General features: G+C 39.9%; 1 protein-coding gene and 1 long non-coding RNA gene across 10 annotated transcripts in view; one reads left to right on the top strand and one right to left on the bottom strand.

Moving 5' to 3' along the window:
• PDE5A (phosphodiesterase 5A) overlaps positions 1–23,287 on the top strand; it is a 91,560-nt gene extending 68,273 nt beyond the window's left edge. For all 6 annotated transcript variants that reach the window (XM_037897129.2, XM_037897128.2, XM_027819198.3 and 3 more), the window contains 8 exons: positions 3,731–3,825; positions 8,293–8,380; positions 9,578–9,678; positions 9,776–9,853; positions 10,854–10,917; positions 12,000–12,074; positions 13,541–13,624; positions 17,495–23,287. In XM_037897129.2, coding sequence (XP_037753057.1) covers positions 3,731–3,825; positions 8,293–8,380; positions 9,578–9,678; positions 9,776–9,853; positions 10,854–10,917; positions 12,000–12,074; positions 13,541–13,624; positions 17,495–17,632 — 723 coding nt within the window. In that variant the 3' untranslated portion in view covers positions 17,633–23,287. The remainder of the gene's footprint in view (positions 1–3,730; positions 3,826–8,292; positions 8,381–9,577; positions 9,679–9,775; positions 9,854–10,853; positions 10,918–11,999; positions 12,075–13,540; positions 13,625–17,494) is intronic.
• LOC114018736 overlaps positions 1–26,390 on the bottom strand; it is a 109,048-nt gene that overhangs the window by 31,206 nt on the left and 51,452 nt on the right. For all 4 annotated transcript variants that reach the window (XR_006290406.1, XR_006290407.1, XR_006290408.1 and 1 more), the window contains exon 3: positions 13,494–13,543. This is a non-coding gene — a long non-coding RNA (uncharacterized LOC114018736). The remainder of the gene's footprint in view (positions 1–13,493; positions 13,544–26,390) is intronic.

Genomic DNA, 26,390 nt, shown 5'->3' with positions numbered 1-26,390 from the left:
CAATCTCTTTTGCTGTAGATTAAGTTGATTATGTCTTATCCTACCTTCAGTGGACAATTGAGCACCATCCTCTTTATAACAGCCCCTAACATATTTGAAGACTTTTATCAGGTCCTCCCTCAGTCTTCGTTTCTCGAGACTAAATATGCCTAGTTTTTTAACCTTTCCTAATAGGTCAGGTTTTTTAAAACTTTTATCGTTTTTTTGCTGTCTTCTGGACTCTCTCCAATTTGTCTACTTCTTTCTTAGAGTGTGGTGTCCAGAACTGGACACAGTACTCCAGGTGAGGCCACACCAGTGCCTAGTAGAATGGGACAATTACCTCCTGTGTCTTACATATGATACTTTTGTTAATACACACTAGAATATTAGCCTTTTTCTCAACTGCATCACTTTGTTGATTCATATACAATTTGTGATCCATTTTAATCCCCCAAATCCTTTTAGCGGTACTACTGCTTAGTCAGTTATTCCCCATTTTGTAGTTGTATATTTGATTTTTTTTTCTTCCTAAGTGCAGTACTTTGCATTGTCTTTATTGAATTTCATCTGGTTGATTTCAGACCAATTCTCCAACTTGTCAAGGTTGTTTTGAGTGCTAATCCAGGAGTCCTCCATAAATTTTATAAGCATATTCTCCACTCTATTATCCAAGTCAGCAATGAAAATATTGAATAGTACCAGACCCAGGACAGACCCCTGGGGATCCTACTAGATATGTCCCCCAGTTTTACAGTGAACCATTGGTAACTACTTTTTGAATATGGTCTTTTAACCAGTTTTGGGCCCAATTTATAGTAATTTCATCTAGACCACATTTCCTTAGTTTGCTTATGAGAACGTCACGTGGGACTGTGTCAAAAGCTTTACTAAAATCAAGATATATCACTTCTATATCTCTCCCCCCCTGCCCCATCCACTAGGCAGTAGCCCTGTCAAAGAAGGAAATCAGTTTGGTTTGACATTATTTGTTCTTGACAAAATCATGCTGGTATTCCTTTTCACCCTATTATCAGTTGGGTGCTTCAAATTGATTGTTTAATAATTTGTTGCAGTATCTTTCCAGGTTACAAAGTTAGGCTGACTGGTCTATAATTCTGCAGGGTCCTATTTGTTCCCCTTTTTTAAAATATGTACTGTGTTTGCACATCTCCAGTCATTTGGGGCCTCACCCATCCTACATGAGTTCTCAAAGATAATTACTAACGGTTCTGAAATTGCTTCAGCTAGTTCCTTAAGAACCCTAGGGTGAATTTCCTCAGGCCCTGCCGACTTGAATACATCTAAATATTCTTTAATGCGTTCTTTCCCTATTTTGGTTTGTGTTCCTTCCCCCTTCTTGTTAATATTAATTGTGTTAAGTAGCTGGTCACAATTTACCTTTTTAGTGAAAACTGAAGCAAAATAGGCATTAAACACCTCAGCCTTCTTGATGTCATCTGTTTTTAGCACTCACTCCTTGTTAAGTAGAGGACCTACACTTTCCTTCATCTTTCTCTTGCTTCTATTGTATTCTCCTCTCTTCTGAACCTCCTCTTCTTGTCTTTTGTGTCCCTTTCTAGTTACAACTCATTTTGTGCCTTAGCTCTACTTGCTTGTGCTATTCTTTTGTACTCATCTTTAGCAATTTGTCCATGTTTCCGTATAAGATTCCTTTCTGATTTTCAGGTCATTAAAGAGTTCCTAATGGAGCCATATTGATCTCTTACTATTGTTCCTATCTTTCCTTTGCATCGGGACAGTTTGCTATTGTGGCTTTAATATTGTCTCTTTGAGAAACAGCCAGCTCCTTTTTCTCTGAGATCCCATGGGAAGAAAATCTTCCATCCAGTTCTCTACGTTCGTTAAAGTCTGTATTATGGTACTTATTCTTCTCCTCTCACTTTTTCCTTTCCTTTGAATCATGAAATCTATAATTTCATGATCATTTGTACTCAAACTGCCTTCAGATTCACAATCAGTTCCTCCCTGTTAGAATCAAATCTAAAATGGATTTCCACAGGTTATTTCCTCTACCTTCTGACAAAGAAGTTTGTGTTGTTAAATTATTGCTGCAGCGTATGCAGCTATGGTGAATTAAATCCTATAGGCCTGTTCCTGTAGATGCTTCCAACGAAAATGGCACATACCAGACATCTACAGGATTTTGTCCTTTCCTTTTAAGTTCAATAATTGCATTTTTGAGTTTTATGCTTATATCTTACACCAGTCAGGAAGGTGCAGGAGAAAAGAGTCACCTTACTACAATGTTTTTTTTTCATAAATATCAAATATGACCTTTTTTAAAATTCAGGAACCCTTGTTACTAATTTGTTTGTGTCATCTTACAACAACTTCTGTTGGGAGAAATAAGTGTCTCCATCTAGAGCCAAAAGTAACACTAATAATGAGTAGAGGCAAAGCTCTTCATAGACAGAAGCCTCCATGGTCAGCAAAAATTGGACATGTCACCTTCACTTTGTGCTTAGCCTCCACAGACAGGAGATCTCTGATGATCCGAATGACTTAGGGGCCAAATGTTTTAGGAACCTTCTAAGCCCCAATTGCATTGTCTATAATCGCTCCATTATTGTACACATTGTATACATTCCATCCTGATTAACAAGAAGCAGAAGAAATGGCATGGAATCAGAAGTGGCCTTAAATAAGATGCTCTCAATATTTTCTGGTTACGGAACAGGGGCGGGGGGGAGCAAGCACTGGTACACAGATCTGCCTAAGATCACAAAGCCAGATATTTCCAGACTGATTTGTTTGCTATCCGCACTTCAGATCCAATTCATCATTTGTAGAAGTGGGAACAGCCCCACTGAATTTGACTGACCGAATTTGTTCTTCAAATGGTATATATGCCAGTTAGCCATGTAGCCACCAGCTGGAAAGGAGAGAGATTAAAATTTTCAATTCCTGCCCTTGTGGTTGTGCAGTGGTGGTGTTCTCACGTTCAGAAGATATTGTGTGATTCTGTAGTTTTTCACCAGCTTCTGTTTCTCACTATGTTGGAGTTATGAAATGGCCACGGAGGAGTAGCTATGACTTCTACTCTTCCCCCACTTCTTGGCAGGACAGTTCTGCTCTGGGTTCTGGAAACATATACATTAAAAATGAGCCAGGCTGTGTTTAATTTTGTTTTCTGTGATCCTTACACTACCGTCCCTTTATTGGCCCAGTGATCAACAGAACATTTGACCTGGCTGTATTGCCTGATCAGTCTAAACTCCAAAGATAATTCTTTGATGAGGTTTTGACTAAAATATGGGACCAATTTCTCAAATGATGTAAAGTGGTACAGCTCCATTGAGGCAGTGTGATCTAGTTGATAAGGTACTCAGGAGACAAGGGTTCAATTCCCAGCATTGTCACTGGCTTGCTGGGTGACCTTAGGGAAATTACTTCCCCTCCCCATGCCTCAGTTTCCCCATATATTAAAAATATGGGGATAATGATAGCAATCTCCTTTGTAAAGCACTTGGAGATCTACAGGTAAAAGGAGCTATATAAGAACTAGGTATTATTGTTATGCTTCACACCAGAGGAGGATCTAATCTATTACTTTTAATACATCAACCTATTCCTTAAAAGTCTAATTCATTTGAGGAAACTAATTGTCCTATTCTGACTAAAACCATCAAAGTTCTAGAAGGTATACATTGACAATACTAATACATTTCGTAGCAAATCTGTATTGCAAAGCTAACAGACATCTTCTTGTATTTCCTATTACATACAGAACAAGCTGACTGACCTAGAGATACTTGCTTTGCTGATAGCAGCCCTAAGCCATGATTTGGATCACAGAGGGGTGAATAACTCTTATATACAGAGGTAAGCAAGTCTGTTAGGAAGGGAAGGAAGAGCACAGATATGTTTTCTTATTTCACCGAAATTAATTAAAAAAAACAGAAAATTAGACAGAGTAGAATCTTGCTAATGTGCACTAATGACGGGGGAGCCTTTGTGAATTAATGAGTTTTGCAAATCAATAAATCTGAGAATATTAGGATAAACACACCATGACTAGTAATTTTAACTGATCAGCTACCCATGTTTCTCATGAATTCATTGAATGCTGGGTAAAATACTGGATGTTTAGGCTAAAATACAGATGTAAGACTTCATAAAAATGTATGTTTAATTAATAAAAAGAGAAGCTAAATAAGAAATTACAGAAAATAAAACAAAGCTGGTCATTTAGTAGTATGTAGGAAGTTTAAATGAATGAACTCAACACAGGATATTAAAACTTATTAAGAAGTGATAAATTGAAGTCTTAACTCATAGTGCCAAATGCGTTCTAATTCCATACTACTGTGTGATGTTGCTTTTGGTATCAATATGGAACTATTGATCCTTAATTCATGTCCTTATCAATTTGCCCATCAACTTTAAATCATTATAGAACTGTCAGTGACAATTCAATCAGTAAAATTGAAAACCTAGAACTGTAATTTCAGAAATGTCAGTCCAATAGCAATTTGCCTTTGCAGATATAATGGTAATTCATAGCCAAACCATGCACACACAAATATCGTACACTGTCCACAACTAAGAACTTTGGGTGAAGTTCACCCCTGTGCAGTTGGCCAGAAGAAGGCCCAATCACCACTTAAATCCCATTATCCCGTCAAAGAGACCACTATTTTATGTGCGGATTAGCAAATTTCTGCTGTAGTACATGATTCCAGTTTCTCAATATTCGACATTCAAAAGAATATTTACTTCACCATGTCCTTGAGACACCTCACGCAAACATAGGAACTGCCCTGCCAAAATGGACAATGGTCATTCTATTCCAGTATCCTGTTTTATATCAGTAGCCTGTGCTCATTGCTTCAGAGAAAAGCAGTCAATCTTCATAATGCATCTGCTGTCATGGTGTAATATTAAACCTTGGGCTGAATTGGAACTGATGTCCCTTATATTAAAGACTCCATTTACCAATCTCCTTTCAAGGCCATGGAAGCTCCATTGAAGTCAAAGATACAATTCCCATTGACTTCAGTGAAGCACATATTTTTAATAGGTCACCTAAACTGTGGTCAAATATTTTGAATTTGCACATATTTGGGCACTCAGTTAGTTATTCATTCAGCATTTGCAGATGCCATTTGGGAGACATTTGAAAAACTGGCCCTAAAAGACACATTTTGTAAAGAATTCAAAATCTGAAACTTCACAGATAAAATATTGTTGACATTATGTTCTAAATTAGAAACCATCCTTACATAAACCATCCTTATGGTACTCCACACCGCTGACCTAACCCCTGGTGTAGATGCAGTCCATATAGCTACCGTCACTCAGTAATAGAAAACCCCCTTCCATCACTCTTGTCTACACTACAGATGGTGTAGGTACGGCACTGTAGCTATGTCACTGTATTCCCTGTAGTGTAGACATGGCCTGAGTCACTTTTCAAAAGTGACTTAGACACTTAGGAATGTAAGTCTCCTTGAAAGTCAATGACACTTATGCTCCAATGTGACTTAGGTGATTTTGAATTTTTTTCCCACCGATATGTAACATTTAGGGCTTGATTCAGCACCACCGAAGTCAAAGGGAGTTTTGCCATTGTGTTGAATGGGAGACAGATGAGACCTCTATGTATTGCTCTGATTAAATGAATAGTTTGATTAGACACTATAGTTATAAAAGAATTACTGTGATATCGCAGCAGTGTCTGGTTCTGACCAGGTTTGGGGAAGAGAGACATTATGCATTTCTCAGCATCTCTTTCTGACGGAGTTGGAGAGTAGTGTTGAAGCTGACTTTGGAGGAAGTGGCTTACTTTATACTTGGTGGGCACAGTAAGGTGTTGTCAAGATAGCCCATAGAGGAGGAAAAGTATATGCATGTGAGAAAGGGAAGACTGGGAAATATAGGAAAATAAGTAAAAAGTGAGGAAATTCCTGCCTCTCAGGTCTGTTGATCCACACTCAAATATTGGGGCTTAGAATTGTTCCAAGTATGGTAATGTGAGACCAAAAAAAAAAGCTAAAAAGCTGAATTGATGGCAATCCTTTGTCCCGCAAATGGGGAATCCAGTAACCCACAAACAAACAGTGATTGAAACCAGTTAGCTATGTTTTTCCTTTATTTATTTAAAAATAAATTTCCTGGAAAACATCTGGATATGCGTCATCTGCTCTTCAAAAATGTCCTGGGAAAAAGTCATAGACAGCGAAACCCAACATTCACACATGCCACAAAGCAGAGTCGATTACAACTTTACATTTTTTCATTAATAACAGTTCCAGGGATTTTGTTTTTAAATCTCTCAGGCTAGTAGAAACCAAATGAAAAGTAAAAGAGTTTTCCAGAGATGAATTATTTTTTTCAGTTGGGGGGGGGGGAGGGGGGGAGTGATACTTGGCACAAGATTCTTTTCTTGAGCAATAGGTTTAAAAAAAAAATAAGGGAATTATCCTCCTAGCACATATTACAGGAAATGGACTCAGTTTTAGGATCTCTTGGCAGATACACAGTTTTTTCCAAATGTGTGTGTAAAGAAGGTAAGAGCAATGAAAGAAGGTTATATCATCAAATCACTGTATTCAGAAAGAATGGTGTCCTTTGGCCTGGCCTGTGGGCCTAACGGAAACGCCATGCAACGATCATGTTAGGAACGTGAGTTTATTCCCACCACTGGTATCTTTCTTCCCAGAACAGCAGAGGCTGCAAGTGCTGAGGAGGCAACACTCTTGGCCCCAGTTTGGTACAGTAGATGGAAACGTAACTTGTGTATTTCCTTAGTTATGTGCATCTCCAATCATGAAATCCTGACCCCACTGAAGTCAATGGGAGTTTTGCCAGTGACTTCATTGCAGGCAGAATTGCACCCTAGATGCATTGGCAGCCATCGTAGGATACGCACACACACTCTCTTGCACTTTTCCCAATAATCCTTTGCACCGGTCTCCTAAGAGGGGCACAATCCTGCAGTTCCAGTTACTCATGTGAGTAAATTGTCCTCACGCAAGTAGGCACATAGGACTGTATGTCTAAGTAAGGCTTATTCACATGGGTAAGGATTTGCAGGATCGGGTTATAGGTGACTATAGTGCCTGATACAGGGTCAGCAGTGGAACAAACTTCAGAGGGAATCCCAACTAGTCCTTAGCTGAAGGGATCAGGGCAATGCTATGGAGATGAGGGTCAAATGGTTAAAAACAGGAGATTTGCCAGGCTCAGTAATAAAAGCAAACAACACCATTGTGCAATGGAGAAGAGGGAGAAAATGGAGAAATCTTCAGAGAAGAAGTTTCCCTATTTTATCCAAAATTAAGTAAGCACAATAAGCTCAATATCCTATATTACAATATAGGATTAACCTTTGCATCCGTACAGTTAGTTTCAGACTGTTTGTTCTATCAGGGGTACAATAAGGGCTGCACAACTCACACGCCATTTTTCTGTGGATTTTTTGTTGCTCACAGGAGAAATGATGATAGCTCAGTAACTTGTTCAGTATATATCAAAGCATTTATTTTGCAACAGAATGAGAAAGAAGACTGGTGTGCAGTCACTAGGGTCGCAAGCTAAGAAGGGTATGGCTGGCACTGACTCCTATAAGACCTGATCCAAAGCCTACAGAATTCACTAGGAGCTTTTTCATTGACTTTAGTGGGCTTTGGGTTGAGTTTCTATTGCCATTTGCTACTTACAAGCTCAGTAGTTGCAGAAAAGCCACCTCCCTAGATTGCTTATTCAAGAAGTCACCTGATAAGTAAATGTAGGTGTATTAAAAAAAAAATCTTAGAGACTAACCAATTTATTTGAGCATGAGCTTTCGTGAGCTACAGCTCACGAAAGCTCATGCTCAAATAAATTGGTTAGTCTCTAAGGTGCCACAAGTACTCCTTTTGTTTTTGCGAATACAGACTAACACGGCTGTTACTCTGAAACCTAAAAAAAAATCGACTCTTTTGAAGTTTTATGTGTTCTTTTCTTTTTCATTTTTAGACTCTTGACACTTTAAGAATCTTGTATTATTTTCTCATTGCTTGTGTGTTAGTGACCTCTACAGGCACAAGTTTAAATCAAAACCAGAACTTTGGAGCTTTCAGTATTTTGAAAAAGTAATCACATTGTTTCTGCATTTGTGCTCCCCTCTACATCTCTCTAAATGCATCCATTCTGTTTGCCCAGTCACATGGAAGAAGGGGAAAAGAGAACCAACGGGGAATGAAGTGGTGGGGGGAGGAGAACAAGTTGTGTTGGCTGCTGTTGCTAAGTGATTGGTATCTTTAAGTTGCTTTCTCATTTTCTCCAAGTGATGTTTTTACTCCTCAGAAGCGAACATCCACTGGCTCAGCTCTATTGCCACTCAATCATGGAGCATCACCATTTTGATCAGTGCCTGATGATCCTGAATAGTCCGGTAAATGCCTCGCTTCTGTGTGTGCATTGAAGGAAGCCCTAGCCTATTTCACTTATATTTTTAGTTTCTGGATAGATTCCCAGTATTATACATTCCTAAATGATCTTTATTCCTTTTTGGGTAAAGAAGGCAAATACATAGCCCCACTTCTGAGAGTCACCAAACCTTTCCAAATGTTTCCTGATAAGGGAAGCCTTGCTACTCTCATTTTGAGTATCTGCTTCCTTGGACCAAAGAAAATGAGCAGCTTTGTTGCCACTCCTTTAATGAACCCTTGTTTGAAGTGTTGCTTGCCTTGTAAGGTATATCCCTGCTTACACATGCACACAACAGTTCTGAAAAATAAATTAAATACCTTTTGGCTAGAGATGAGCCTGATCCAAGCCCCAGAAGCCAAACACTGACATTCAGAAGTGAATCCAAACCGAATTGAAATAAATATGTAAATAAAATGACCGCATTCTTAATCTCCGGCTACATTATTAATTATGAAGACCAGCTATTCAGCATGCACAATAATTTAGAAATAGCACATTTACACTATTCATTTCATATCAGTGGCGTGGTAATGTTGGCCTACCTAATAGTACAAAGTGATTCACCTTGATTCACCTGACAGAAGCTTGGATACACTGTAGATGTGATCTCCTTACATCATCCCCAGTATGCTTTGGTTTTGCAGTGGGTGACTGCAATGACTTATTTTTTATGCTGTTTTGTAATTGAATGAGTCTTATATGTTGTTGACAGTATGTTAGGTAAGTTGGTAAGTTCCTAAGAAATATAATTGTCTGTTACAGTCTCTTTACTGGAGGAAAAAAGAAGAAGCTCCAGGATGTGGCTTGTGGAAAATGAATTCTTTGGGATGAAATAAAGACTTGGAAGGGTCTTTGCTTCCTGACTGCTCTGTCTCTTGTATATACCCTCATAAAAATACTATAGTATTCTAATGTACAGTCATTTACTCTGTTGCTGCTACAGAGCTTTGGGCTATTATTCAAGAATACTATAGTATGTTTTTATGCAGGTGCCATGGGTGGGAGAATGCAAGAGAAAGCAGAGTAGGGAGAAACCATCAATTACAAGAAAACAACTCCCAGTGATTTAGAATCTAGGAGGGGATGTAATAATTTGGTGACATGTTCCAAGTTTTATTGTTAACACTGCTTTTTTGTTGTTGCGGTTTTTTTTTTAAAGGGAAACCAGATTCTCAGCAACCTTTCCATTGAAGAATACAAGGCCACGCTGAAAATGATAAAACAAGCCATTCTTGCCACAGACTTAGCACTGTACTTTAAGTAAGTTAGAGATGCATTTGGCTGAACAGCTGCTGAAAGGTGTTTGGATTGTGTCAGACTGATTGTGAATCTTTCTCTTGTTTTTACTGGTTTTAAGGAGAAGGGGAGAGTTTTTTGAACTTCTACAAAAGAAGCAATTTAACTGGGAAGATCCTCTGCAGAAGGAGCTATTTTTGTAAGTAAATGGCAGATGTTTAAAAAACAAACTGTACTACCAACTATCAGGTTTTCCACTTCACACTGCTATTACTTTCAGTAGAGCCAACATAAATATGTTTAATCTGGGCCAGTACAAGCTGACACAAGTCAAGTGGGTCAGTTAATGAACACCTGGATCTGAATATTGTTAAGAGAGCTGCAGGGGTTGTCTGATGAACTCTCATGAATGACTTCTTGTGGCCTTCCTTCTGAAACAGTCAACAAAATTGCTAGTTATTGTTAGTGATGACAGTGATTTTTATAATGCGGCACCTGTCCACTAGCTTTTCTATTGTTCCTAAAGGGTGTAGGACTCCTGACAGAATGCTGTGTTGTTCTTTTGCTGTAGGTGCATTGTCTTAAAGCACTGAACTGTTGTAATCTGTAGCTGAAAGATTCAGGGAGGGCTGCTTGTTTTGAAGCAAATTCATTTCCCATGAAAGGAAAGAGATTTAAGGATAGAGGGACAGAGAACAGCCACACCAACAGCACTGCAAGATTTCCCAGGCTGCCTCACCAGTGTGCTATCACCCTGTTTTGAAGGCAGTGCCTCTATAGGCAGACTAATTCAGTTAACGTCCATGTCCATGGCTCATTCAGTCCTCAACCTTCCTCCTGAAGCAGCCAGCAAAGGTGCGAGTTATTGTCAATGATGACAGTCGTTTTTATAATGTGGTACCTGTCCATTAACAAATGGACTGAGGCCAGCTTTTTTTACCTGGGCCTTTCCTGTGGTAATGGATTCAACTGATTTGCTCAGATCAGATGACATAAGAGACAGGCACAGTACCTCGTTACCATTCCTCAGTCATCTAGTCCCGCATTAAAGGATATTTTTATCATCTTACTGTAATTTTATCAGTTAGCCTGGCTTTGATTTTATTTGATATTGGATACTGTATTTATTAGCTTCTAGACTGAATAGCTACGTGAGTTTCATGTTACAACAAATCATGAATTTTTCTTTGTTTTTACAGAGCAATGCTGATGACTGCTTGTGATTTGTCAGCAATAACAAAGCCATGGCCAATTCAACAACGGGTATAAGCTTAATTTAAGATTTTTTAAGGGTTTGCTATTCTTTACAGCTTCTGCTTCCTAAGCCTCACCTTCCACTTTGCAAAGGTATTGGTGGAAGGCGCAGCCTTTGGGAGCAATCCTCAGAAGGTAAATGACCTTTGTTTATATGTGTATTTATCATCATTTCAATTGTAAATGGCTGGCTAGATGCTATTTCCAGTTTGCGTGTGCTGTTGTGGTAAATTCACATGTAAATATGAGTGCACTTTTGTGCCCAGGGTCTCTCAATTTTGTGTGTGTTTCCAACTTAATACACTTTAAAGGGGGCCTGATTTTCAAAGGATGGATGGTCAACACTTTCTGAAAGCCAGAGATCAGGTATCTCAAGTTGGACACCCACCGACAGAAGTGCCCAAAATCACTAGACACTTCTGAAAATCGTAGGTGTAACCTCTAGTTTAAAGATTTGTCTCTTATCATTATTGTGCTTCACTTTACCCATCAGCAAATTAATGCTTACCTCACTGGATTGTTGTGAGTTGAGCTTATTGACATATATAGAGCAAATTTTGGAATAGGGTATGTACAAGTACAATGTATTGTAATATCTTAAGAGCCTCTAGAACATACTGGGTCTGATTGGGCCCTGATTTCTAACCCATGCAACTCCACCCAGGTCAGTGGAGTTAGACAGATGAAATGCATGTACTAATAAGCTCGTTTTTTTTTTTCAGAACTGATGTGTAACAAATGCTAGTTGTTTGCTATGTCTGCTTGTGTAGCGAAAACTTGGTGCTAGACAGTTAAAACATATACAATCTAGGTTTGTTTACTGCTAAAAATGTTTCATTTGACATCGTGCTATTTGACTGAGACAGCTTAGTGGGCCTACCTCAATATTAGAGATTTTTCATTTAGGCTCATTTAAACCAACTGGGACTTCATGCAGGCATACGGTTACAGAATTCTTTTCAGAATCAGGGCCTTATTCCTTTTCCATTCAGGGCAGACACCCAGCAATAACGCTTTCTGTTTTGACCCTAGGTAGAAAGTGTAAATCCAGGCCTTTAAAACTAACAAACAGCGTGTGACATTTCTTACAGATAGCTGAACTTGTAGCTACAGAATTTTTTGACCAAGGAGATAAAGAGAGAAAGGAACTCAACACAGAACCAACAGTAAGTAGGAAAGCCATGTGTGGTAGCACCTTTTTCAAAATTATTACTGCCAACAGGACTTCCCTTTCTTATTTAAATGTTGTTTTTGGTGGTGGGTACCAGAGTATGGAAAGAGCTTTTTCCCAATCATTCTGACACTTGATGGTTAGTTTCCTTTTATTGTTCCCAAACATCTGCAACTGACTATTTACCTTCCAGACAACAGTGTAAAGAGCAAAAGTTCTTCTTCTAGTGCTTGCTTATGTCGATACCATTCTAAGTGTGTGTGCGCCCACATGCGCGGTCGTCAGAGATTTTTCCCTTAGCGGTATCCATAGGGTCGGCAGTGGCACCCCCTTGAGTGCCGCACTCATGTGTCAGTATATCAGGCGCTGCCGGCCCTACGCCCTATCAGTTCTTAACACCGATAGTGGTTAGTCAGAGCGCCTTTCCCTTGCATTGGAAGTGCTAGCAGTTTCGTTTCTACTGACTTCAAGCCTTGGGGCCCTGTAAAGAGTTTGTTTATAGTAGTTAGTGTTAAGTAGTTGTTAAGTGTAGTTAGTAGTTAGAGTCCCAGCGGGGATTTGGACCCAGGCAGGGCATGCCCTGGTCTCCCAGGTTTAAGCCCTGCATGGACTGTAACAGGCCTATGCCTGTAAGTGACTCCCATAGCAGCTGCCTCAAGTGCTTAGGGGAAATCACACATGAAGGACAAGTGCCGTATTTGTAAAAACTTTTGGCCCAGGACTTACTCAGCAGGCCCGGGACAATGCTGGCTTTGGCAGAGCAGTGCTGCATGCTGCAAAACCGTGAACTCTGAGCCCACTCCATTGACACTGCTTATGAGTCACCTAGAATGGAATCGACATGAATAAGCACTCGAAGAAGAAAAAACAAGTTACCTGCCTTTTCATAACTGTTGTTCTTCAAGATGTGTGGCTCATGTCCATTCCATTACCCGCCCTCCTGCCCCTCTGTCGGAGTTGCCAGCAAGAAGGAACTGAGAGGGCGTAGGGCCAGCAGTGCCTGATATACCAACACATGAGCGAGGCACTCAAGGGGGCGCCACTGCCAGCCCTACAGATACCGCTAAGGCAAAAATCTCTGACGACCGCGCACGCAGGCACACGCACGCCTAGAATAGAATGGACATGAGCAACACATCTCAAAGAACAATAGTTACAAAAAGGTAGGTAACTGTTTTTTTCCTCCAAAGTAGCTGGTAGTGCTGCTAAATTCTTAACGAGTAGTGCAAACTCATCTCACCCTCTTAAAGTGGGCTTCAGCCTCCATAGATGATCTGCACACTGCCAGTCCAGGAAAAAGACTCCAGAAGTAGTTCATGCAGCCAAGTTATCTACTTGACAACATATTGTGCTGCTACTTTTCTTACTATTCTTGGATTTTTTTAAAACTTATTTTAATATAGAGCTGACTCACCTTGGGTGTTTGCCGTGAAAACTGAATACTTCTTTTTGTGTTTTCAGGATCTAATGAACAGAGAGAAGAAAAATAAAATTCCCAGCATGCAAGTTGGATTCATAGATGCCATTTGCTTAGAGCTCTATGAGGTACTCTATTTGAGAGGGGACTCTTTTCGTGGATTGTACAATTAACTAAACATGAACTGAGTACTGTAGCCTGCAACAAGTGCAGAGGCTCAAGTTAGAACCAAGTTTGCTGTTCTGTAGTTGAATAATATATGAGAAATCCTTTACTGTTTATTATTCAATATTCAGTCTGGTCAAAAGACTATTTCAACATTTATCACTAGCTGCTTACTTATTTGATTGAAGTGGTTTGTTGTAATCATTGCAAAACCAGGTGGAGAGCCATTGTTGGACCTGGGGACTAGGAGTTGGATCCCTGGGTTCTATTCCTGGCTCTGCCACCAAGTTGCCATGTGCTTTTGGAACAACCTCACTATACCCATCTATAAGATAGTACCCATCTACTTCATAGTAGGAGTGTTGTGAGGCTTAATTAAGGATTGTAAAGTGCTTTGAAATCATTGGGTGGGAGATGCAGTACAAGCGCAAACCATTATTATGTTAACTTGGATATTTACCAAGTTTCAGATTATACACACGCAACATGACAGAACCCATTGAAACATTTTGCATTCTAGCAACAAATCGCATGCTGCATAGTCAGGTACTTGCTCAGATTATGTTGTATATTAAAATTTAGTTAATTTCCTATCTTTGAGACTAGAGGAAAACCTCCTCAGGTTGTATCATGTATTCTGGGTGCAGTTATTGAGATCTGAAAATTGGGGAGCAAATGGGAACCTAACCCCAAAAATCTATCCATTGGAAATGGGAGCAAGATGATTTCACACATTCATCCCTCATTCTCCGTGCTCACTTCAAAGCCACTTTACATGAATTGCACATCTGCAGGTTGAGAAGAGGCAGGGCTGGGGGCCTGGATGCTCTCTAATGCCTCTGAAATCCACAGGACAAATGATCAAGTTACTGAGGACAGAATCAGCAGTCATGTGTGCAGCTTCCCATTCCATGCTTTGGAAATCCAACATCAGGGGAATATAGTGGCCATTGTTATTGGAGAGCCCCAGACAGCTCCTTCTAGTGGAAGGTAGGCAGCTGTAGGGGATTGAGTGGCTGTGTACTACAGAGCCTCTGTGCAAGAGACGTGTACTTCTGCAGATGCATTGTGATCCATACAGATCTCAGGGTCCACAGGGCTGAATATCTGGCCTTTTACAAAGGGGGAAGACAATCCAACCCCCAACACAAGAATTCTAGGGAAATCTCCCACTCTGAAATGTCCAGAGGAGGACTGGGTCTCATGTGAACTAGTTATCAAAATATATTGGGCCAGATTGTGCCCATCCCTTGGGTGGGTGTGCGAGGGAATGGGGAGCACAAGGCACTTCCTTCTTGTGCCTGTGCTCATAACAAAATTGCATTTGTTGAGCACCCGAGAACAAGGCATGCTCCTGGCTAGTGGCAGTCGCCACCCAAATGATGTACGCAACGACATCTCCTGCACTGATCAAGATATAAGGGGGGTTCACACTCCACCCTTTATGAGGATGTTGCACTTCGCAGGGGCTCTGGGAGACGTTGTACCTGAAGGAGACACAATGCTACCTTGGGACAGTGCTGCTCCATGCTGTGCTCAGTGCAGGACTGTGCCTGAAATGCACAACTGAGCCACTAAACCTCATATGGTAGGAACTGAAACTCTGTAGCAGGGTGGCAGCTTCTAGGATCCTATATAGGAATGCAGGACCATACGGACGAAAAGTTATTTCTGCTGATTCATGCTGCCAGGTGGGTCCTGTTATATCCAGGTTAAAAGAGGGTTTGGTGTATCTCTAAGGAGCAGAGAAAATGAGAGCACCAGGATCCTACAGGTAAATACATGGAACAGCCCAGCTTTGGAGAAAGCTTAGGCTAGGACATATGCTTTGTTGTTGTCATTCAAGTTAACAGTGCAGGCAAGCCCCATGCAAGAGCTATGTTTGGAGCAGATCCACTGTAGATTTATTCTATTTGGAGAAGGGTGGGGACTCTACCTGCTTTTTTTAATGAATAACACGTAATGAAACAACAAATCAGTTCATATAATGTCACCTGGAAAAGAACAAGGAGCCAGTTCACTCTCCAGTGTTCTAACACTGTAAAAATGAACAATAAGCAGAATTGTAACTTCGGCCTGCCCACTCATTGGCTCTTTCGTGAGCTTTCATCCTGTCCCTAGGAGTTTGTCACACATGCTGCTGGCAGCACTGAATGTCTGGTTTACCATTTTACCAAAAATCGATCAAGTCCACGTGAATGGGCTTGATGCAGGAATCACTGGGTGAAATTCTATGGGCCATGTTATGTAGAATGTCAGACTAGATCAGGGGTTCTCAAACTTCATTGCACCATGACCGCCTTCTGACAAGAGAAATTACTACATGACCCCAGGAAGGGGGATGAAGCCTAAGCCCACCAGAGCCCCGCTGCCCCGGGTGGGAGGGGAGGGGAGGGGGGCAAAGTCCAAGCCCAACGGCTTCAGCCCCAGGTGCGGGGCCTGTAACCTGAGCCCTGCCGCTCAGGGCTGAAGCCAAAGCCCGAGCCCCCAACTTTCCAGGGCTGAAGTCTTTGGGGTTCGGCCCCGCTGGGTGTGGCTCAGGCTTTAGTCCCAGGCCGCAGGGCTCAGGCTCTTGCCCTGGGCCCCAGGAAGTCTAAACACCAGCACTGGCGACCCCATTAAAATGGGGTCCTGAACCGCAGTTTGAGAACCACTGGACTAGATGATCATAATAGTCTTTTCAGACCTTAAAATCTGTGACTCTATAAATAACAGCAAAAGTGTTTCACTCACTTCACTGACTTTAGTGCTGACATTTGATTAAACCGTTCTAGAATTTTAAAACCCATTTAAATGTATACAAAAAAATTAAATGGTATAATTCCAGTGAATTGTGCCTAATGGGCCTGATTTTCCTCTCAACAATGTAAATCAGTAATAATTCCATTTGAGACAATAGGCCAGTTGCCCAGTTCTATTGGTGGCAATGGAACTATATTGATTTATACCAGGATATAGCCCAGTGGAGTAATACTGGTGTAAAACTATCATAAGAAAAAGGAGAATCAGGCATCACCATCTTTTACTGTTTGAATGAGAATTAAATTTCATGAGTGAAATCCTGACTGATTTCATCCCATACTCATTAACTTCAGACTTCACCCCTTGTGCTTCGTGTAGTAATCACTTAATATGTTTAACAGACAGTGGGCCCAACCACAGGACCCTCACTCATTACTTCTGTCCCACTGAATTCCAGAAGCTAATAGGAGTAAAGGGCTATGTGTTCATTACGTGTGACTGCAAATGAGGAAGAAAAAAAAAATCACAAAAATGTTCATGGATTTTACATTTTTCATCAACATTTTGTGTCAGTGGAAGTTTCTCCACCTTCCCTAGTATTTATCCATTCTATTCTAACCCAAACATTGACTCCAATTCTCTTTCCAAAACTTGTTCTCTGCTTCACTTTTATTAGTCCATGTCGGCCTAATACAGTAACTCACTATTGCTTGGTCTACACTAGGAGATGAAAAGTAATTGAGAATGGCTACTAAACACAGCTCTTCTGTAGACCTTTCTTAATCAGGTGCTGAATACACTGGGGCCACATGTCCCTTGGGTAACTGTTAAATCAGTAATTGCATCAGCAATAAAGATGGCCAAATTAGCCTGGTCTGCATAGGACAAATAATTAAGTTCATATTGGAATTGGAGTGAGAGGGAGCCTTTCCTAAAATCAGTTTTCCAACATAGCTCCACTTTCTAGTATAAACAAGCCCTATGTTTCAAACATATTCTAGTCTAGTGCCTCCAATGGGCACATCTTAAGGAGCAGGAAAACTGTGGTTTTAGTTATGCATTACCAGTCTGATTTGTTTTATTTCTCGCAGGCCCTGACACATGTATCAGAAGCCTGCTACCCTTTACTGGATGGCTGTAGAAAGAATAGGCAGAAGTGGCAATCCTTAGCTGAACAACAGGAGAAGAATCTGATTAATGGAGCAAGCAATCAGCCCAAGCGGAACTGAGATTCTGATTTAGCAAATACAAGTTTGAGTTTACTCAGAAATTACAGTAATCTGGGGATACTACATTTTGCTATACACTGTAGGGATTTGGTGTATTCTTTGCCACTATTATATTTAAAATTATATATTTCCCCTGCCATTAAAAGCATAGCATGACCATTTTTATGTGAATGATGTATAATGATTGTATATTTCTTGTATTTCATTTAGGTGAAGTAGAAAAATAGAACTGCAGAGTTAGTTTACTCTGCTCAGTTCTACACAGAGGTACGACGAGTACAGTTACTGAACTGCCTTTGAAAGCCTTTTACTTTACAGATGTACATAGTTGTTTAGTGTTTCGTGAGTGGCCAGTACCTTAAAGATGACCATATATGGCACTTTTCTTCCTCTTTTATTCTTTGTTATGTAACCATAAGTAATAAGCAATGTTGTTTGTTCTCTTGCAAGAAGCCTGGAGGCAAAAAGGAGCTTGGGGATTAAAATTCACTCTAAAGGCCTAACCCAACAATTGTTATGCAGACAAAACTCTCGTTGAAATCAATGAGAGCTTCATTTATATGGGAATGCAGGATTGGGCCCCAGTTGACAAAGCACAGGGACTTGTGTGATATACTATACCGATGCCTTATGATTTTACAAGAATGTCTCAACAAAATGGTCATACCTTTTTGAGAATTTAAAAAAAATACTGTGACTTACTAAACAATCAGGGACCTAAATGAGATTTGCAGTGGAAGTGCCAAGAAATTACACAGAGATGGTGAAAGCTGCTCAGTGAGATGATACGACAGCACAACTCACAATGTAGCTAACAGACTGTCTTGAAAAACTTGTCAGATACAGGGCTGGGAGAAACAGAGAATGAATGTGAAGAGAAGTAAACTGAGCTAACCAGGATCACTATTGAGCTGCTGATAATATATTCATACTGCAGATGAGTTTAACGTCATCATAACCAACAAACTGACACAAGAGAAGGAAAAGCACAGGAGAATGTGATTGTGAAAGCATGTGATGAAAAAACTGGCTCATTCAAGAATATGATCTAGAAAAGAGGATGTTTCTGGAGATTGTTAGTGAGTCTGATTCACTAGACTAGTAGCACTAAAAAAATGACCATGACCACTTTGAAGGCTTGCTTGAGATTGCAGATGTTAACTTTGGAAACTAGAATGTTTTCTATTATTAAAAAAAATAATTTTTAGCACTTCTTCTATTAGGTACAGTTTTTAACCAGATGAAGTCTTAAAGCAACAAGTGAAAGGAAGACTGAAAGCAAAAGCAAGTGAGAATACTGCAGGGACTTAACATTTTTATATGAGGCATAAAAAGCATTCGGAGACAGTGGATTTGCAGCAGATATGGAGGAAATCATTCTTTTAACAGAGGAAATGCCTAATAAAAATTCTTTTTAATAGACCACTGGGCATGAATTCAAGAAAGTGTATGGACAAGACAAACCCCGAAAAAATAGAATAAAGGGAGCACAATTGCCATGTGTAGCCATGATCAGTAGATTAAAAATGAGACAGGGGCTCATAAGACTTCTCAGAAATGCAGATACAACATTGGCTGTGTAGATGATGATGATTTTCATATCTACAACAATATTTTGTATTACATACCAGCAGTAGTGATGGGCAAACCTCATCTATTTCAGAGTGTGCATTCAGTTTGACTGAACCATTTAAGTCCCCGCAATTTTAGTTGGAAACTGCAAGAAATCTTTTTTTTCCCCATGAGATTTTCAGTACCATCTGCTTACAGTTCATCTGAAAAAGCTGTGAAAACAGCCTCTGTTTATCTTCCCTCCTGCTTCTGGTCTTAGAAGGAATCAAAAGAGACAGAGGCACTCAAATACGAAAAATAATAGATAGAGGAAATGTTAAGTAAATGTTTCAGAATCTTCCAAAATATTATTTGATTCCAGAGTCTTCCAAAATATTATTTGATTCTAGAAATAAGGAAATTTAGAGTAGGCTGTTCTTGTTGTTTTCTGCAGCATTTCAATCAACCCAGTTAGTAGCAACTGATTTAACTCTAGTTTAAGATCCCCTGTGAATGTCAGTACATTGTTATTGCAGCCAAATTTGAAAACATTTGCCTATGAAAAAAATATTTTTTCTAAGTCCAATGAATAATAATGAACAATTCTTGGAGTATTATGATATGCAGTACTCTATGTGTATCTATGCATACATAATACGAGGTGTGTGTATGTAACATTTTATATATAGGCACAAACTCAGTAATCACCCTTAAAAACTTCTTATTGCTCCTTAGATAAATAAGATTACCTCAGAATGTGCTTTTTCCTGTATTCTCCTTTTTATTGTAGGAATTTGCATACTGCAGTTACTGAAGTATAATTATTTTCTTATTTAAACCATTTATTTTATATATAATATATGTGTGGATAAAATATTTATAGGTTTATTCTTGTTAGTGTGATCAAAAGCAAAACTTAATTGGGGATGACACAACAAATCAACTATAGTGATAAAACTGTTAGTGATACAGCATTAATATTAAGAACCCAACTATTCTGTATCTTTTCCAACTATTTGCTGTACTCTCTGTGTGTGTATAACATAGTTTTTTCATGGCCTGATTTATATTTTTAAATAATGCAGAAGAATGCTGGAGCCACATCTTTGGCATAACAAACATGTAAATACCACATAGACATCATTTTTTACTTCCACTGATAAATATACCCAGTTACATAGTATTTGCATATATTTAAGGTATACATACATCCCCACAAAAATCTCTCCCTATAGAGGAAAGTATATGTTGTAACAAATGTAGAATTCTATTCTACATAATTTTTTTGTCAAAATATTGTCCTAACATACATGTTATCTTTATTTATTTATTTTAAAAAACCACATACAAATTCTTTAAAACTATTGGTTTAGGGCCTTATGTTTTATGTATTTTAGGCAAATTCAGAGCATGATCAGGGCATTATATTGTATTTCAGTCTGCCTGATTGCAGTTTTTGTTTCAAGGCTCTAGCATGGTTGGTTTGTGTGCAGATAACAGATATTTTTTGTCTTTGGCAACATAGGTGACCATGCAGATACAATAATGATTCTCTGCCTGAAATACATTGTACGTGCAGGGAAATTTTCAAAGCCAACAAATTTATTTAGCTGCACAGTTATCATTATTTTCATCAGGAGTTGTGTCTAAATGCATTAGTGATCTGTGTGCCAAATTCTGCCCTGATGTATACCCTGTGCACCCAGTGGACTCAATGGGAATTGTACAAGATGTACATTGGGATAGAATTTAAGCCTCTGTTGACCCAATCCTACTCCCGTTGGAGTCTTCAGGAATTTTGACATTGACATCTTTAGGAGCAGGATTGGGCCTTCTGTGTTCTTCATATTTCTTTGAATCAAGATACCAAGAAAGACCAGTGCTAATGTGATACCAGATTTTGCCCTCAGATGTGCATGCATACATGCGTTGAAATCAATAGAAAATGTGTTCTCGCATCCCAGGGCAAAATTTAGCCCTTTAATACAGGCCTTTGTTCTTTTCTTCCCCTTAAAAAAAAACAAAAACAAAAACAAAAGAAAAAAATCTTATCACATATATTAACATTCACCTAAAGAGTGAGTGGTCCTGCTCTTCTCCTTAAAAAAAGAGGGAGGATCTTAAGCAGGAATAATAAGACCTATCTATTCAGCAAGTTACCATCTCTGTAACATTAACTGTAGAACAAACAGGCTTCCTATTATTTCACATACAGTAAAAGCAGCTAAGGAAAATCACACAGTAGATTCTTAATAGCTACCTATTTGTACTGTTGAGTATAAATCAATAGCATCTCGTCAACCAGTCAGTCTCTAATGTCTCCCAGCAGTCTGAAGCTAAGTGGGTCACCACATGCTGCTTTTAGATGGTGGGGATGCTGACAGGCTATTGATTGTGAGTTCTTTGTCTCTGTGAAACATTCAACAGTGGCAGGGCTGTCTCTCTCTTTACAACAAAAATTTCAGTTTTTCAGAAGCCTGCTTTTGCCTCCTGAACATGCAACCCAAGTGCATGCAAAAGTGAGCTTTTGAAAATCCAGCCCAATGTATTTCATTTGCGGATGGCTCTGAGATGCCATGTCCAGGTGTGGAATCTAATCCAGATCTAAGATTCTTTAGTTTCAGGGGCATTTGGTGCCAGTATTCTGGTTCAGCCCATTAGAGAAGCCTGAAGTCAGGTAGGTCAAATCTACATCCTAAAAGTTTATGGGGCGCTGAACCAGTGTTTTGGTTTGATCTCATCGCAGCTGTGAACCAGAATCAAAGCAGAGAGTGCTGACTCATGCAAATGCAAATGATTCATAATAAATTATGAAGCTGTAAAGGAGTATCTCTTAAAGGCCTGATCCTGTGAGTAGAATTAGGTAGTTAGCTTTAACTGGGAGTTTGGCCTCTGAGAGGGTTGTAGAATAGTCCCCTGTATGAGTAATCACATGCAGTCTACATTCCATAAGCACTCTGCTATTTCTAGAATATCCCTGGTCTGTAACAACTTATGAGGTCTATTCTCCCTCATAAGAACTCTCCAGACCCCTGCATTGCTTTAAAAGATGGGTCTGAGCCTTTGGTTCAGACACTCATAGAAATGAGAGCCATCATCTGAGTCGGGTCTGGATATTAGTGACATTTTACTAGATACAACAAATTATGACATCAGGCTATTTCTATGTTCAGCATTGCCAGTTGAATGAAAATTGCATGGAAAGGCTTGTTTTCCACAGAGAAGGTTGGTTTCCATGGAGAAATTCGTATCTAAGCACCATTTGTAAATGTATATTAATTAAGTGTGCTAAACAGTAGCTGGCTTCTGCTAACTGCCACACCATGAGCTTGTCCATTCCATGATATTGGGTCTGATCAAATGCCCACTTGAAGTCAATGGAATGATTCCCATTAACTTCAGTGGAAGCTGGACTGGGCCCCATAGAGAGTTGCAGAGTGGGACAAATTTATCTTTATTCTTGCCTACACCTATAAAGACCCTGGACCAAATTCTTGTCCTCAGTAACACCTGCACAGTCTATAGTTCATTCAGCCAGCCCCCATTGACTTCAATGGTACCACAAAGGTGTAACTGAAGTTAGAATTTGAGCCTTCTGTGTATGAACATGATAGACATATGCATGTGTCTGTTAAAGAATGTAGTGTGAAAAGCACTGTACATAGTTTAAAAACAAATTTTTATTATAGTTTAATAAAAGGAATTGTAATGAACTGTCACTTGCCACTGAGCATGTCTATTTGTATTCTTCTACCTTTTCAAATATTTTAACAAATATATAGTTTCTGGGCACAGTATTTTTGTACTAGGCTAATGAGGTTATTATGTATATTATGTTCAGCTTTAAGTAGTATTAAAGTTTTTTGAATGTTGATTTGTTCTTGCTTCTTCAATTTTCCACACTACATAGTTATTCAGCATAACTCACTTAAGTTAGACAACAACAGAATTGTTTGTCCTAGTTACTGTATAGTTGATAAAAGAAAGAATCTACAGCTAGGTAATATTCTATGATCAAACTGCTACTCAACTACTTATTCCCACATTCTCTTCTTTGTATTGTTTTTCATGCTTTGTAAAATAAAAAAAGGAAGATGTCAACTATGTTTTGCTGTTTGGTCATTAATTTTATTGTGGATAAATTTACAAAGCAATGTCATTGTCCTGATCCAAGAAATTGCCTCTAATTGTTTAGGTATTGTAATTAACTGCATCTGTTTATAAACCTCTGTTGATCCTGGAGATCCTGCTTTGGAGCATTAGAGAATTTTTGCCATACTGTCAGGAAATTTCCTAGCCATAAGGTTTGTCATAACTGAAAACCAAAGGCAGTGTTTCCTTTCAAAAAACAAACAGACAAAAAACCACAGAAAAAAGAAACTGGCTGTTATTTCCCACTAGAAATCACTCCAATTACACATACCAGGACGTGTCACAAGTTGTCTGATTTTTCAGAAAAGTAGGCTTGGCAAATATAGCTGCTGTGAACGGTGCTGTGTGAATAAAATTAGCCCCCAAAGGGCAAGTCATATAACAGAGGTTACAAGAGTTTAATCTGGTGAGTTTTTAAAAAAAGGGTAAATACACTTGGATCTGACAGCATAATCTTGTGCAGACTGCTGACCCTGGCTGCTGATTTAGACCAACAGGCTTCTCAGCACTTCTTATTCTTTGCCTTGTTAGGTTTTGAGCAGCAGCATTTCTGGCTCTAGGAGTTTTGCAGCTCTAGGCAAAAGGGGTGAGCATGCATGCAAGCAGCAGTCACTCCAAATAGAGTCATTAAGTACCAGATTTTCTGAGTCTGCACACAACCGTGGCACACCACTGCCTGTTTGTTTAAGCTAACCCTCATTTGCATGTGCACTTTAAAACCGTGTAACTATATTCTAACAAGTGCACAGCCACTTAGGGTATGTCTACACATCCACAGCTGGCTCACGTCAGCTGACTTGGGCTGATGGATAAGGCTACGATTATGTCACAGAATCTGTGACTTCCACTGACCTCCGTGACATTTTCTGCCCTGGGGCTGGAGCTCCCAGCCAGCCCTGCCCTCGCAGCCCCCAGCTCCCAACCTGGTGGGGGGACCCTGCTGCTGCCCAGCTGCTGCTGGCGGACCCTGCAGCTGGCCAGCCACAGCGGGGGGCTGGTGGAACTGCAGCTGCCCAGCTGTGAAAGGCAGGTTGGGGGGACCCTGCACAACTGCAGTGGGCAGCCGATGGACCCCCCCACATCTGCTCGGCTACAACCATGGCCAGCGGCTGGGCAACCCTGTAGCTACCAGCTGCCTGGGTCGAGGGGACCCCACAGCAGCCCAGCCCCAGGGGCAGGGGGACCCCAGAGCTCCCACCCACGCATTGGTGGGGGACCTGGGAGCCCCAGCAGCAGTGGGTGCTGAACCCACCTACCCCTTTTGTCAGGGATATTTTTAGTGAAAGTCAGGGACAGGTTATGGGCTGCCATGAATTTTTGTTTATTTCCCTGAACCTGTCCCTGACTTTTACTAAAAATATCTGTGACAAAAACTTAGCCTTACTCATGAGGCTTGGGCTACGGGGCTGTTTAATTGAGGTGTAGATGCTCGGGCGCTGGGACCCCATGAGGAGGGAGGGTCCCAGGGCACAAGTGTCTACAGCCCTGTAGCCTGAGTCCTATGAGCCTGAGTCAGCTGACACAGGCCAGCCACAGGTGTTGAACTGCAGCGTACCTTTGGGAACTTCACAGTCATCACTATGTGACACACCATGGCCACGTAGAACGTCCCAGTGATAGTCGGAGTCCTCTGCCACTTACCAAAGAAGAAGCACCTTTAAATATTAGCAGTATGACTCAGCAGTTCTGGTTACATCCAGTAGAGTTCAGTGCTTTAACATCTCAGTTTATTAAAATCTCTACATGCTTTAATAATCTTTATAACAGTTTAGTGCTACATATTAACCATTTTCTGCCATACTTTGAATCAGCCATTAATAACATTAGGATCTGCTATTCAAAAGACCTCAGTTGCCTTAACTCTGTTCCCATTGACTTCAACAAGACTTTTACTATTGATTTCAATGGGTATAGAGTTAGACCAACACTGAGTTCTTTTGAAAGTACCACCCTATGCCTATAACATCTCAGTTTGCACATACAAATTAAGCAATTGTACCTATATGTGCACACACAAACCTGAGGAAAACTTGGTCCTAAATATATTACAGCCTCTAATATTGCTGAGCATTATGGATGTTCAGTGACTGATATGTAAGCATGATTGTCTTTCTTAGCACCTACCTTACTTCCTGGTATGTCACACTATAAATACATGTGGTCCAGCAATTCTATAGGGGGGAAACCAGGAAGAAGGGGAGGTGGGGGACTCTTACTAGTAATATCGTCATTTGTTACTTCCCAACATCAGAGTTGCTATAGGCTCTGTACAGTATTAAAAATCAAAAACTCAAATAATTTGCTGGAAACCAGGCCCAAATATGTATACATTTTCTAGTTACAATTATTACATGGTTACAATTTTTCATGTTGAAAGTTTTCCCACCAGAACACATGATTTTGTTGAAGCCAAAGTTTTTCATTGGGAAAATACCAATTCTGAGGAAAAATTTCTTCTGGTGAGACATGTCAAAACAAAAGCTGTTGTTGAACTGACCTTTCAAAAGGAAACTCTGGCATCTGATGTCAAAATGTGGATTCAGAATGACCATTTTTGTTTTGATCAAAGATGTAAAAGTTTTTCATTTCAACATTTCTGATTCAAAACTTTTCAGAATTTTCTATTGTTTGAGATGTTTTAATATATCAAACTTCTCTTCTGTTTTGGAATGGACTCTCATTTTAAAATTTCCTGCGGGATAAAAATTCCATGTTCCAAACAGTTCCAATATTTTTTCTCCTGAGTCAGTACTGATGTTATGAACAACTGAAGCTTTTGTGAGTTATAGCCACCAGATGGCATAGAAGAGAGAGTCTCCTTTCCCTAATCAACTACCAGCTAGTGGTTACAATTTACACAATGTGAGACTAAGTGAAATACCTTGTATGTGTCAGTGTGTGCTACTATCAATGCTGCTGCTCCTACGGTTGAGCTGTGGAGGCTGACCTCTGGGAGCCAGAAGAGAAGGAGCAGATCATAATACGCTTACAGCCCATTCAAGAGCCATGTTGACAAGCTCCAGAGAGAATTACACACAAATTTACCTGTGCATAG

This window comes from Chelonia mydas, chromosome 4, assembly GCF_015237465.2.
Source record: "Chelonia mydas isolate rCheMyd1 chromosome 4, rCheMyd1.pri.v2, whole genome shotgun sequence".
NCBI lineage: Eukaryota > Metazoa > Chordata > Testudines > Cheloniidae > Chelonia > Chelonia mydas.
The sequence above is the reverse complement of the archived record's forward strand: the minus strand, read 5'-3'. Positions and strand labels throughout refer to the sequence as shown.